The 14,881-nt window shown below is 45.0% G+C and overlaps 1 protein-coding gene across 6 annotated transcripts in view; it reads right to left on the bottom strand.

The window, feature by feature from the left end:
- Positions 1–14,881, bottom strand: part of PASK (PAS domain containing serine/threonine kinase) — a 266,283-nt gene that overhangs the window by 62,015 nt on the left and 189,387 nt on the right. For all 6 annotated transcript variants that reach the window (XM_029615600.1, XM_029615604.1, XM_029615605.1 and 3 more), the window contains one exon: positions 10,475–10,639. In XM_029615600.1, coding sequence (XP_029471460.1) covers positions 10,475–10,639 — 165 coding nt within the window. The remainder of the gene's footprint in view (positions 1–10,474; positions 10,640–14,881) is intronic.

Here is a 14,881-nt window from a genome sequence, read left to right as displayed (position 1 = left end):
TATCACTCCAACCCTCATTTCACTACACTGGCTCCCAATAAAATACAAGATTGACTACAGAATACTATCCATAATTCACAAAATAATATATGAAAAACAAACAAACTGGTTCAGCGCATCCATAAAACTCCACATACCAAATAGAAACCTCCGATCAGTGAACAAAGGCCTACTAAAAATCCCACCAACACGTCACAAACTCATTTCAACTCAGAAGAGAGCCATATCCCTTGGAAGCCCTGAACTATGGAACTCCCTCCCAATTGATTTGAGAACACAACAAAATTTAAAAACCTTCAAAAAAAGAGCTAAAAACTTGGATGTTTAAAAAGCCTACCAAAACTCCTACCGACTCTATACTTAATCGTCTTTACCAGATTAGACCAGACAATACCAGAATAACTATGAATAAATATATACCTTACTCTCTAATAACCATGTCAACAAATTTACGATTGTAGAAATCGACCCTTTGTAAACCGTTGCGATGGCGAAACCGAACGACGGTATATAAAACTCGACAAATAAATAAAACAAACAAACAAACCAACCAACCAACCAACCTCTGGGAGTTCCATCCTTCAGACCTTCCTTCTATCTTCTGCTTAACACTAGACTAATCCCTCTCTTTTTTTTTTTTTTTAAACTATCAGACTGCAGGTTTGCACTTTACCATCTGCTGGAGACAGAGAAAAACTGATGGACTGCAAGTGGCATTCTTGGTTATGTAGCAGTGCCTCAAAGTTTTTGTGTTCTGCCTCCATCTGCTGGAAGGGATTCATAAACCCACAAGTCTGGACTGATCTGGGGTATGAATAGGGACACACGATTATGCATGAGCTTATGCATATTTATCAGCCGGAAAATATAAGACGGGGGCAAATAAGGAGAAGGAAGCGAAGCCAGAAAAGCAACCCTGAAACCAGAAAAGGGACCTCTGAAAGAAGAGCAAAAGGGGAGTCTGAAGCAGACCAGCACCCCCAGTAGGAGAACATCACCCTGGTGTACCAGCAAGTGATCCTGTAGCAAGGACCTGCTCTCCAGGTGATGTATTGTCCTCTCGCACTGAAGACAAGTCTCCCAGGGCTACTGCCCAGGTGGGAAGGGTTAGGCTGGCCATCATAGCTGGTGATTAAATTATTAGAAATGTAGATAGCAGGGTGGCTGGTGGATGTAAGGACCGCCTGGTAACTTGCCTGCCTGGTGCGAAGGTGGCAGAATTCACGCATCACCTAGATAGGATTATAGACAGTGCTTGGGAGGAGCCGGCTCTCGTGGTACATGAGGGCCCCAATGACATAGGAAAATGTGGGAGAGAGGTTCTGGAAGCCAAATTTAGGAATTTAGATAGAAAGCTGAAATCCAGAAACTCCAGGGTGGCATTCTCTGAAATGCTTCCTGTTCCACGTGCAGGTTCCCAGAGGCAGGCAGAACTCCAGAGTTCCAATGCGTGGATGAGATGATGGTGCAGGGAAGAGGGATTCAGTTTTGTAAGGAACTGGGGAAACTTTTGGGGAAGGGGGAGACTTTTCCGAAAGGATGGGCTCCACCTTAAGCAGAGTGGCACCAAGCTGCTGGCACTAACTTTCAAAATGGAGATAGAGCAGCTTTTAAACTAGAACAAGGGGGAAAGCAGACAGTCACTCAGCAGTGCATGGTTCGGAGAAATGTATCCTTGAAGGATACTAATGAAACAGAAGAGTTAGGGCATTCCAACAGAGAGGTTCCAATAAAAGCAAAAGCAGTCCATGTGCCTATATGTAAAAATCACCGAAGCTAATGATTTCCAAATTATCCCTAACAACTGAAAAGCAGGTTGTTAATACAAACAAAAAACACACTTTGAAATGTCTGTATGCCAATGCCAGAAGTCTAAGAAGTAAGATGGGAGAGTTAGAGTGTATAGCATTAAATGAGATTGACATAATTGGCATCACAGAGACTTGGTGGAAGGAGGATAACCAATGGGATAGATTTTTACTCCTTTGATAGTTTTCCATATTTTCAAATTTCTGCAGTATATATAAATTATCTTTAATCATACCTTGATTTAACTTTTTCATTTCTCACCTCAGATTTTAATTGTATTACTTCCTTTTTATTATCTAAAGTTTTCTCTTTTATATTTTGCAATTGTAACTCAGTCTGGGCAATTTTCTTTACAACAGGTTTGAATTGAACTATCATGTTATTCATAGCTTCAATTACCATCCAAATAGCTTCAAGAGAAAAAGTTTCTGGCCTTATCAAAGGTGTTAATTCGGGACATAGGCCCTGAAGATCCTCCTCTCTCACTTCAGCCACTTGCCACAAAGTAATCTCATCCAGCACTTGTTTCTCTCCTCCATCGGGTAAATCAACCTCCGACCCAGCAGTACCTGGAAGCGTCGTCCTCCTGGAACTGTCTCCAGCACCGGCGCTCAGCACTTCCTCCTTCTCGATATGCCCCGGAAGAAACTCCGGGTGTTCAAAGGTAGCTGTACGACTAGCTGCAGGGTTTCCGGGGGCTGTTCTATCATCCGGGGAGATAGTAATGAGTCAGGGAGGGAGCCGGCTATTTCCTCGTCTCCACGGCGTCCCTCCAGCGACTCCTCACCCGGTATTGCCACTCCTCTGGGAAGGTGAGCGTCCATCGGTCCCCAAATCGTTCCAGCTGAAGAGTCCAATAACAGCCTCTCTCTGGCCCTTCTCTTTTGACCAGAGTGAGGCATGAGGCAATTATTCGAACGGTAGGAAATGCAGAACAGGAGAGTGAGTCAGAACACGTCCTCACTCTAATGCGCCATCTGGGATCCCATGGCAATTTCTTATGTTCTTACTTTGCAGGCCTATATAAATTATAACCTTCAGTTGCACAACTTTCTCCTAAAAGATATTTATGCAATTTCACTTTTATTTGTTATTCTTAATTTTTTCTGTTATTTTTGGTATGTATTTGTAAAGAAAAATTGGTTTTTACCTGGTAATTTTCGTTCCTGTAGTACCACGGATCAGTCCAGATGCCTGGGTTTATGCACCCCTGCCAGCAGATGGAGACAGAAAAACTTGACTGACACTGTTACATAAACCCTAGTGCCACCTGCAGTTCCTCAAACCATTGAAGAAAAAAAGTGTAAAACCGTAAACATCTTGCCAACTTGCAAAAACTATAAACAGGCTGCTATGAATCTGTACAGATAAGGCAAAACTACAGCTGAGCGGGCGACTCTCCACCTCCAGGAAAACGGGCAAGTTCTGGACTGATCTGTGGTACTACAGGAATGAAAATAAGCAGGTAAGAATCAATTTTCCTTTCCCTGTACGTACCCGGATCAGTCCAGACACCTGGGATGTACCAAAGCCCCCTATGTAGAGTGGGACCTGGAGAGTCCCACTCGCAGAACGCTTTCGCCAAAAGGAGACCCAGAATCCCCCAAATCCAGACAATAGTGTCGTGCAAAAGTTGTAATGATTTCCAAAGTTGCAGCTCTGCAAATTTATTGAGGAGACACCAGTTGCGCCTCCACCCAGGATGTTGCCTGAGACCGTGTAGAATGAGCACGTAAGCCCTCCGGAACCTGTCGACCGGCAGTAATGTAAGTGGAACCAATAGCTTCCTTCATACAATGTGCAATAGTAGCCTTTGAAACTTTAGAACCTCTTTTCGCGCCGCTCCACAATACAAAAAGGTGATCGAATCTCCTGAAATCATTAGTCACTTCCAGATAGCACAAAAGAGCTCGAACATCTAACCACTTGAGCTCCCTCGCAAGAAGGAAAGGCGGGAAGCTCCACAGACTAGTTCACATGAAACGCGGAAATGACTTTAGGTAAAAAAGAAGGCACCGTCCTTAACGAGACCCCGAAGTCCGAAATTTGAAGTAAGGGATCCTGACAGGACACAGCCTGCAATTTTGAAATCTGCCTAGTCAGTATATAGCTACAAGGAAAACCACCTTGAGTGTCAAGTCCTTCAGCGTCACCCTCCACAAAGGCTTGAACGGCACCGAACAAAGACCCACTAGGACGAGATTCAGGTTCCAGGATGGACACACTCTCCTAACTGGAAGCCTCAAATTCCTCATTCCCCTGAGGAACCGGACCACTTCTGGATGAGCAGAAATAGCGGAATCCCCAACTTTGCCGCGTAGGCAGCACAAGGCCACCACCTGACTCTAAGGGAACTTTGTGATAGACCCTTAGCAAAACCTTCCTGCAGAAAGGACAAAATCTCGGGAATGGAGGACGTGGACACCATGAGAAGTACACCAGGACTCGAACACATGCCAGACTCTAACGTAATCAATCACACAAATACCCACACACACCAACTGTGTATTCCAGTATACCACAATGTAAACAACACCCAACCAACCAATGTACTGGTGTATATTTATACAGCACACTGTCACCGATAAACTTTTGTAAGACCCTCTATTCACGAGCAGGCATATATACTTCCATCTCGTTTGTCATAAGGGGTCTAATTGCTTTAATTATGAATCCTATCTATGTTTTGTTTACTTAATTTTCAAAATTTCTTAAAATATCTTCACGAAAATTCATGGGGAAAACTCCCAACTAATAAAGTCACACGGGTAATATTAATGCAGATACTTATCCACGATGAAAAGGTCCCAAACGCCCCGACATGGCCATGTTTCGGACCGGAGTCCTGCTTCAGGGGAATAGCTCGAAAAATTGGAAGCCAATTCAACAGGAACAAATCCATCTTTTACTCAGCGAGATTACATCCAACGCTGCGATTACATCCGTGCATATCCTTTTCTAAATGCGAGCTGAATTTCAACCCGCCTGATTTAACAATGGCGGCCAACCGGAAACCTTTTATACACCTCTTCCGGAAACACATAATGGAGGAGGTCCTGCAGCTGCTGCACCCAACGGAGACAAGCCCGCTGCAAAAAGCTTGAGCAAATCGCCACACACAAACCCAGTGAGGAGACCTCAAAAATCCGCTTGAGGTGAACCTCCAACTTGCGGTCTTGCATATCTTTCAATGCCGCAGACCCCACAACGAGAATAGTGGTCCTCTTAGTAATCGTGGACACCGCCTCATCAACCCTAGGAAGGACAAAACCTTCCAAGACCTCCTCTAGAAGTGGATAGAGTTTCCCCAAGGTCCTACCCACCTTCAAAGCATCCAGCGTCCTCCAATCCGCTTCCACCATCTTCCTAACTGACTTATGGTATGGGAATGAAACCAGGGGACCTCTCACCCCATCCAGGACGGGATCCTCCCCTTCTAAATTCGGGTCACTTTGGGGCATCTTAACCCCCAACACCTGAAAAGCTAAAAGCAGCAACACTTCCAATTCTTCCCTTCGGAACAGGTGGACTTTCTTAGTATCATCGGACCAGAGACTAGGGACCCCTGGATCATCTCCCAGTAAGGTATCACCGGTCGCCAGAACATCCAGACCTACCGGTACCCCTGGATCAGGCTCCTCTGCTGCATCCTGGGGAGCATCGCCGGAGTCTCCATGGCCCCCTCTGAGAGACTGCCCTGTTGCAGAAGGTGCCTGAAACCTCTGAGTGGAGGGCAATGAGGGCCTGACCCCCAGTGCGGGTCCAGAGCCAGGCAGTGAACCTCCCACAGTCACAGCCTGCTCTGCATTAAGGCCAACTCCATGGTCAGGCTGTTTACTGGCCAAAAAGGCCTCGTGCAGCAGTAAAACAAACTCTGGGGAAAACATCTTTACTGCCCCAGCCCCCTCAGAGCCAGTGGCAGCACCAGACCCAGGCGCAATTTCCTCCCCCTCTAGCCCCCCCTGACCGACCTCGAAGTCGGAAAGGGCTGGGGACAAATGTGGCGGACCTTCCCCACTCTCCCCAATGGCATGGGAACCGCCGCCGAAATATCCAAAATGGCCGTCGTTCCTGCGCCCTTGGAGGAAGAACAAGCACCCTGGACAGAGCTACGGCCAAAAATAGCCACCAAATCACCCGAACAGCGATGCCGCTTTGCAGGCGGAGGAGCCCTTTCTGCCCTCCAAGAAAGGAGCACAGAGACTGGCCCTATTAAGACATGACCGCACCAGCCACAGGCTTGGACACGCAGTACCTCGGGTCATGCTGAGAGAGAGTAAGAAAAATACCGCCGTGAGGGAAAAATACAAAGGTAGGAGAAAAGACCCCAAAGGAAAAAGAAAACCTCCCTCACCCCAAAGCTGATCTTACCGGGGGGGGGGGGGGGGGGGGGGGAGTCGCCCTCAGAGCTGTGCTGCCATCTGCCAGAAAAAAAACCAGCCTTTGATTTTTTTTTTTTAAACTTTATCAAAAATACACTGAAAGCTAAAAAACCTGACTAAAAAGAACAGATAGTCTCAGCTAAAGGGGAACGAAAAAATCCCCAAGGAGCCTGCAGCTGCCTAGGCGTCCTCATGAGGGAGAGATCTGGACAACCAGATCTACACCCCATGGGTTCACAGACGGGCTCACAAAAGAGTAACAACCCCCAGCCCGTCCGCCTCTACCGGAGGGGATAGGACCCACAAGGAAACATAATGAGAGAAAATAAAGAACCCCCGGAAGGTTCAAAAGAAAAAGTGTTAAAGAAAGAAAACAGCAGAACTGCAGGTTTAGTACCCTGTGCCATCTGCTAAAGACAGAGAAAATACTGAGGAACTGCCGGTGGCACTAGGGTTTTTGTAGCAGTGTCAGTCAAGTTTTTCTTGGTCTCTATCTGCTGACAGAGATGCATAAACCCAGGCATCTGGACTGATCCGTGTATGTTCAGGGAATTAATTTTTTTTATATATATATATATATATATAGTGTTCATTCTACATGTTTTTAATTTGATTCTATATTTGTTTGAAAGTTATTTTTATGTATTTACAAGCCGTTAAGCCCGTTAAAACGGGCTACATTACTTTTTTTTTCAGTCCATTTTCAAACACAGTCCCTCTCACCTCCCCTCCCCCTCCTCCCTAACTCTCACCACCGAGTTCACAGCTCCTCCCCGCCCCTCACTCTAACCCTCCCTCCCTCACCAGAGTTCGCTGCTCCTCGCCGCCCCTTCCCCTCACCACCGACTTCGCTGCTCCTCGCTGCTGCTGCTGCCTCCCTCACCACCAAGTTCGCTGCTCCTCGCTGCCGCCGCCGCCCCCTCCCTCCCTCACCACCGAGTTCGCCGCCGCTCCTCGCTGTCGCCACCACCGCTCCTCAACGCTGATAGTGCTTCTCACCGCCGCCATGTTTTTTAAACAGCTGATGCTCCGCTTGACCGACGTGCTCGCCTGCACATGTGTGGTAGAGCTGCTCTCTACTGCGCATTTGCGGCACGTCGGTCAAGCTTCATTTATTAGGTTGATGTTAATATATATATTTTATAGTCTTTTTAGCCCCTGAGGCAGCTCGTTCAAATGAACTAAACTCGGCCAGAGTCAGGCTATCACATTTACTAGACCACATAATAAACAAATCCTGTTTTTACCGATCATGTCTTCTTGGTTGCTACTTTACCATCCATCTGGCCAGAATGAATAGGTAGACAATGAAATGCTAACAGAAATTAGCAACACAGTGATCATGGGTGATTTCAACTACCCCAGTACTGACTGGGTAAATGTCAAATCAGGACATGCTAAGGAGAAGTAGTTCCTAGATGAAAAATGATTACTTCATGGTACAAGCAAGGGGAGTGGGGGGAGTTATTTTAGAGACTTAATCCTTAGTGGAACACAGGGTTTGGTGCAAGAGGTAATGGTTTTGGGGCCAATTGGCAATAATTATCATAACGATTAAATTTGGCTCAATAACTTGAGGGAGGCCACTAAAGAAATCAGCTGTGATAACATTTAACTTTCAAAAAGGAAACTATGATAAAATAAGAAAAAAAGATTAGGAAAATGTTAAAAGAAGCAGCTGCCAAGGTTGAGATTTTATAGCAGGCATGGACCTGTGATCTTGTGAACATGACAACAGTCTGGTGATTAAAAGAGATGTATCTAACCCCTGAAGAAGCTGTTACAGCGAAACACTGGCCATGTTGGGCTTGTTCGATTATTTACATTTACACTGTTGTGACTATATATATTTTTATATGCTTTTCAAAAAAATTACTTTAAAAAGGGTGAATGATTGAACTGTCCAGGTTGTCCTTGCCTACCACAGGAGGACACACAGACAGGCTTGCTGATGTCTTCTAACGGTTATTTGAAATGATGACACTGTTGACCAATGTTTTTTGTCTGTTTTCACATTTGGGTCTCCCCCTCCCCCCCTTTTTTTTTTTTTTTTTTAAATATATCTAATTGTTTGGGTTCACCCTTGGCTCTTTTGATGTTTTGATTTTTCCTTGTTTAAAAATGCCATCTTGGAAGCCAAGACCAAATCTATTCCACACATTACAAAAAGTGGAAAGGCAGCTATCAACTATTGGTATGATTAAAATGTGAGAGAGAATATCTTTCAAAAAATGGAAAAGGGATCCAAATGAAGCAAATAGAAAACAGCATAAGCACCGGTAAAGTTAGATGCAAAGCATTGATAAGAAAGGCAAACAGAATTTGAAAAGAAATTTGCTATGGAAGCAAAATCTCATAGCAACAACTTTTTCAGGTACGTTTGAAGTAGAAAGCCTGCGAGGGAGTTGGTTGGCCCATTAGATGATCAAGGGGCAAAAAGGGTATTTAGGGATGACAAGGCCATAATGGAAAGACTAAATGAATTCTTTGCTTGAGGAAGATAAAAGGGAGATACCAATGCCAGAAATGATATTTAAAGATAATGATTCAGAAGAAATTAAACAAATCTCAGTGAATGCTGATTGCATTAACTCCCCGAACAAGGCCCTGATCCATGGACTGTGCCAGCTGCACATCCTGCTACTCCATAGCTTCAATGGTGGGAACTCCTGGGCTTATATCCCAAAACGTTCTGCTTCGATATGATGATGGTACACAGGCTTGCCACATTAAATGGAACTATTATGCTTTAGAGTGCAAGCTCCATATTAAGGACACAGATCTGGGTAAAACAAGTTATTCAGTACTATTTGAATCTTCCACTCCATGAAGGATGAAGGGACCTCCACGAGGGGGTCTACTCCAGCTGAAAGCATCAACGTCTTTGGCTTAGAAGGGGATGGCTCCAAAGGGGGATTTCCTTGCATTGTTTTGGGTGCTCCTTTTGATGCCTCAACTGGTGACGCAGGCTTCTGTGCCATGCTCAACCCCCTAACCAAAAAGGGATTCAGAAACTGCTGCCACAGAGGGGGAGCCTTCCCATGCTTGCAAAATTGAGATGAGGAGGATTCCTGCCTTGATTTCCTGCGTCAAGAGCTTGACAAAGCCTCACTCCAAGATGAGGAGCAGCTCTGCTGCCCAGCCTCATGGTGAGGATTGGGGCTCTTAAGTACTGTGCCCCTCCTTAGGTGTGGTGCTGTTGTGTCCTAGGGGATATCTGACCATAGCTGTAGCAGTTGGAAGAGTCATGGTCTGGGTGAAGCAGCAATAGCAGATGGTGCGCATATCTGCGATAAATATCCAGTGCCCAGAGATATAGGCTTTGAAGCTGCTGAGAACAGGCTTCTTGGCCTTGGACTTTTCCATACTGATCTTTGATTTATCTCTTTGTTTTTGTTGATTTTGTTGCTAGAAATGAAAAGTTCTGTTTGAGGGGCTGCTGAGGCAGCAACAAGACATGGTTCAGATGAAGATATAATGATGGGCTCACAAGGCAGCATGCATGTGTAAGAACTCCTGTGCATGCTCAGTAAATTCTTTACTGAGCTCTGAGAGTTGGGTCCATGTTGGCACTATTGGATGATGTCACCTACACATAATGGTAAAATATAAGGAGACCAAAGTTTTGAGCCTCCCAGTACATCCAAAGCTAGTCTCTGCCTAGTCATTAGGCTTGGAACAAGGCTTGTGCCTCAAGTTTTTCACTTTTTCTTTTGCAATAGTGAAACGCCTATATCACTAGGTCTTGATATTCTTTGCCATCATAGAGAATGCTGGCATGATTGTGCAGGATTACACTAAAATCAGCAAGATATAGGGCATTAGGGATTCCTAGACTTGTAGGCAGACAGCCTTTTGTTTCCAGCTTATATTTCTGAATGACAGGTCACTAAGGTCATTGATGATGTCAAGCTATCAGATATGGATTAAGTGGGCCACCTTTGACCCAATATACAGTATGAAAACAACTGTATCCTGTTTATCTTAGAGAAATGAAAGCTATAAATTCATATCTGTAAGGAAAAACCAGTGCCATGAAAACCCACAAATCTTTGTTCAAGTCTTGGTGTTTTTTAAACTCCCATTCCAAAACATGGTGGTATTTGTAGTCCTGCTCTTATTTCTCTAATAGGACTATAGATTTCAGAATGACAATCACTCTCATTGAAGGTAAACTACATGAGGACTAGCTGAACTTGCAGATGGGGGTAAAGACAGGCAGTCCATCTAAGAACCAAATGGAAGCAGAAAATAAAAAACATTTAAAAAGAAAATCTTTTTACCTCTTTATTATCTTCCTTGCATCTGGCTGTCCAGACGAAGCCAAAGGCCCCTCTTCCGACAGGACTGAGTGTGCTATATTCTTTTGAGTACTCGCCCTCACATGCATGCAGTCGATCCAGCTCTTTGGGACCCCTGGAAGTCTCGGTACAGGCTGTTCTGATCATCTGTAGTGAGGGGAAAAACCATCAGAAACAGAAAGGTAGTTGGTTAAGAAGAATGAAAAGCTCCACATATAAACTAATAGAATGGAACAAAACAGACTGACCAGAACATGGAAAAAAGTGGAGTCTTTGTAGGTTGCAATTACCTTTTATTGGACCAACAAACTAAGATATAATGTAGTCCATGAGCTTTAGGAGATGCATATGTTATCTGAATAAGTGCCTTACTGGTCCTGAAAGCTCATACTGGTCCTTTGAAAGATCTCAACCTATGAAGGTTTCCATTTTCACCAGGACCAACATGGCTAGAATTCAGCATGTCAAACTGTGTTGAAATTTTCAGGTGGAAGGACAATTTTCAATAAGGTATTTAAGTGCCTAGTTTCACCCACATTTAGAGGTGTCCCTCTGGGCAAGTTTTCTTGGGGGAAGAAAATAATATATGTAAACTGGATTTTCAAACCTCATGCGTTATTTTACATGAAAAATGCCTGCAGAACAAATAAGTGCAATGTCTATGGGCACTTTGTACCTACAGAGTGAAAGAACGTGTGTACTTTTGCTTGGAAAACTGATGCAAAGTCCACAGTTGAAAACACCCACAGATTTTGTCCCAAAACATATTTTGAAAATAGCCCATCCCGTGGAGTTGGGTTTCTCATGTGTTTTATTTTATTTTTTGTTATGAGACTGAAGAGGGACCCTGCCTGGACATGTGGATAGTGGCATGCTGGGCATGCTCAGTGTGCCAGTCAAAGTTCTAGAAACTTTGATAGAAGTTTTCTGAGCCGGGCTCCATCTGATGGTGTCACCCATGTGTGAGGACTACTATCCTGCTTGACCTAGGAGAAACTGTTATAAAGAATAAAATCACAAAACATTTATATAGACATGGTTTAAGAGGACACAGTCAGCATGGATTTACCCCAGGGAAGTCTTGCCTCACAAATCTCCTACATTTTTTTGAAGGGGTTAATAAACATGTGGATAAAGGTGAACCAGTAGATGTGGTGTATTTGGATTTCCAGAAGGCATTTTACAAAGTCCCTCATGAAAGGCTTCTAAGAAAACTAAAAAGTCATGGGATAGGAGGCGATGTTCTTTTGTGGACTGAAAGTTGGTTAAAAGACAGGCAACAGAGAGTAGGATTAAATGGTCAGTTTTCACAGTGGAAAAAGGTGAACAGTGGAGTGCCTCAGGGATCTGAACTTGGATCAGTACTTTTTAATATATTTATAAATGATCTGGAAATGGGGTACGATGAGTGAGGTGATCAAATTTACGGATGACACAAAATTATGCAAAGTAGTTAAATCTCAAGCAGATTGTGATGAATTGCAGGAGGACCTTTTGAGATTAGAAGATTGGGCATCCAAATGGAAGATGAAATTTAATGTGGACAAGTGCAAGGTGATGCTTATAGGGAAAAATAACTCTTGCTGTAGTTACATGATGTTAGGTTCCATAACAGGAGTTACCACCCAGGAAAGAGATCTAGGCATCATAGTGGATAATATATTGAAATAGTCAACTAGTGTGCTGTGAGTCACAAATGCAAACAATGTTAGAAATTATTAGGAAGGGAATGGTAAATAAAAATGTGGATGTCATAATGCCTCTGTATCTCTCCATGGTGATTTTCTGCTAATTTTCGTTCTGTAATACCACAGATCAGTCCAGACCAGTGGGTTAAACATCCCTACCAGCAGATGGTGGCAGAGAGCAAACGAAGTCTGTGCCTATAATTGAGAATGCCACCTGCAGTCCCTCAGTATTAATCTGTACCCAAGCTTAGGCCAAGGAAATTTAACAGAGGGGGAACAAAGCCCCAGCCTGGATACCCCAAAACGGTACTAGACCACTAAGGTCCTCACAAAAAAAAAAAAAAAAGTTCAACAATTATATAAAGTATTGCTTTAACGAACTTGGTTACTTAAACATCAACACTTCTGAACACAAGCCAGACACCAGAAAAATCAGTCTTTCGGTAGTACTACCAGGGCGGGCATCTGGATTGATCTGTGGTATTATAGGAACAAAAATTAGCAGGTAAGAACTAATTTTCCTTTCCTGAACATACCCAAATCAGTCCAGACCAGTGGGATGTACCAAGGCACCCTTAAACCGGGTGGGAACCCAAAAGACCCACTCTCAGTACACTTTCGCCAAAAGTAGAAGTCTCAGGCGCCTGAACATCCAAACGGTAATGCTTGGTGAAAGTATGCAGAGAGGACCTCACTGCAGTCCTACAAATCTCTTGAGGAGAAACCAACTGGTATTCTGCCCAAGAAGTTGCATGAGCTCCCGTAGAATGAGCCTTCAGGCCCGAAGGTACCGGATGACCCTTGATAATGTAAGCCGCGCAGATAACTTCCAACGGGCTAAGGAAGCCTTAGACACTTTTTCACCTTTCTTGGATCCACCAAAAGTCACAAAGAGATGATCTGAATGCTGGAAGGAATAAGTGACCATAAGGTCACGCAAGAGGACTTGCCTCACATCCAAAAGATGGAGATCTCTTCCCAACTTCGGGTCATGAGACTATGCCAGAAATCCTGGTAATTACACCTCTGATTAACATGAAAAGTTGGAAACTACTTTTGGTAAGAAGGAAGGGACCACACACAAGGACACACTCATCATTGATTCGTAAAAACAGATTGCGATAAGGGAGAGCTTGGAGTTCTGAAATTCTCCTTGCCGAGCAAATCTTCACCAGAAAAACTGTCTTTAGCGTCAGAGCTTTCAGAGAAGCCCGATTCAAGGGTTCATAGGGGTCCTCACACAGAGCCCGTAAGACCAAATTGAGCCTGCATTCCGGGCACAGTTTACGAAGAGGAGGCTTCAAATGCTTCACCCCTTTCAGAAAACGGAGGACGTCCGGGTGAGAGGCCAAATTATCCCCCTGTACTTTACCCCTGACACAGCCTAGGGCCGACACTTGAACTCGAAGGGAGTTAAATGCTAGGCCCTTGGATAATCCCTGCTGCAAAAAGGACAAAATCTGAGGTGCAGATGTGACAAAGGGATCCCAGCCTTGATGATAACACCAGGACTCAAACACCTTCCAAACCCTGACGTAGGCCATGGAAGTGGCAGGCCTTCTGGATTGAAGAAGGGTAGAAATCACCTGCTCCGAATATCCCCTCATGCGCAAGTGGCGCCTCTCAAAAGCCAAGCTGCGAGACAGAAGCGATCCTCCCAATCTGAAAAGATGAGACCTTGGTGCAGGAGATCCTGCAAATGAGCTAGCAGAAGGGGTCCATCCACCGACAGATAAATCTGATCCGCGAACCACGGACGACGTGGCCACTCCAGTGCCACGAGAATCACCGACCCAGGATGTGTCTATCAAGCCTCTTTTGCGTCTGCGACTGAATAATCTCGTGGTCTTTGTGTTGACTGCTGTCGCCATGAGGTCCAAATGAGGCATCCCCCACCGAGCACAAATGCGGTTCCATGCGTCCTGGGCCAATGCCCATTCTCCTGGATCCAGCTGCTGACGATTTAAGAAGTTGGCCTGAATGTTGGCTACTCCTGCCACGTGAGAGGCCGCAATCCCCTGGAAGTGGCTCTCCGCCCGCATGAAAAGAAGCTGGGCTTCCCGAGCCACGGCCTGGCTCTTGGTGCCTCCTTGGTGATTGACATAAGCCACCGTCGTCACACTGTCCGAGAAGATCCTTACCATTCGTCCCTGGACCAGAGGGAGAAAATGTGCAAGAGCTCTGCGCACGGCTTTTGCCTCCAGGCGCTTTATAGATCAGATTCGTTCCATTGCTGACCATAGGCCTTGAGCCGAATGACCCAGGCACACTGCTTCCAAGCCCATAAGGTTGGCATCCATTGTCACTACCACCCAATCCGGAACTTCGAGGGGCATGCCCTTCTGAAGATTGACTTTTGTTAGCCACCACGGTAAGCTCGTTCTGGCTTCCTTCAGTAGGGGCAATGGAATGTGGAACTGTTCTGACACTGGGTTCCAGCGGGACAACAGGGCCCTCTGCAGGTGATGCATATGAGTGAATGCCCAAAGGACCAGCTCCAGGGTTAATGCCATGGACCCTAGGGCTTGTAAGTAGTCCCAGACCTTTGGAACTGGAAGGCGAAGCAGTCGTCTAACTTGGCCCTGCAACTTGAACATCTGGTCGTGGGTTAGGGCCACTGTGCCTTTCAGGGTATGAAGTGTACCCCCAGATATTCCAGGCACAGGGACAGAGTTAGGTGACTTGTCACGTTGATCACCCA

This window comes from Rhinatrema bivittatum, chromosome 9 (genome assembly GCF_901001135.1).
Source record: "Rhinatrema bivittatum chromosome 9, aRhiBiv1.1, whole genome shotgun sequence".
Lineage (NCBI taxonomy): Eukaryota > Metazoa > Chordata > Amphibia > Gymnophiona > Rhinatrematidae > Rhinatrema > Rhinatrema bivittatum.
The sequence above is the reverse complement of the archived record's forward strand: the minus strand, read 5'-3'. Positions and strand labels throughout refer to the sequence as shown.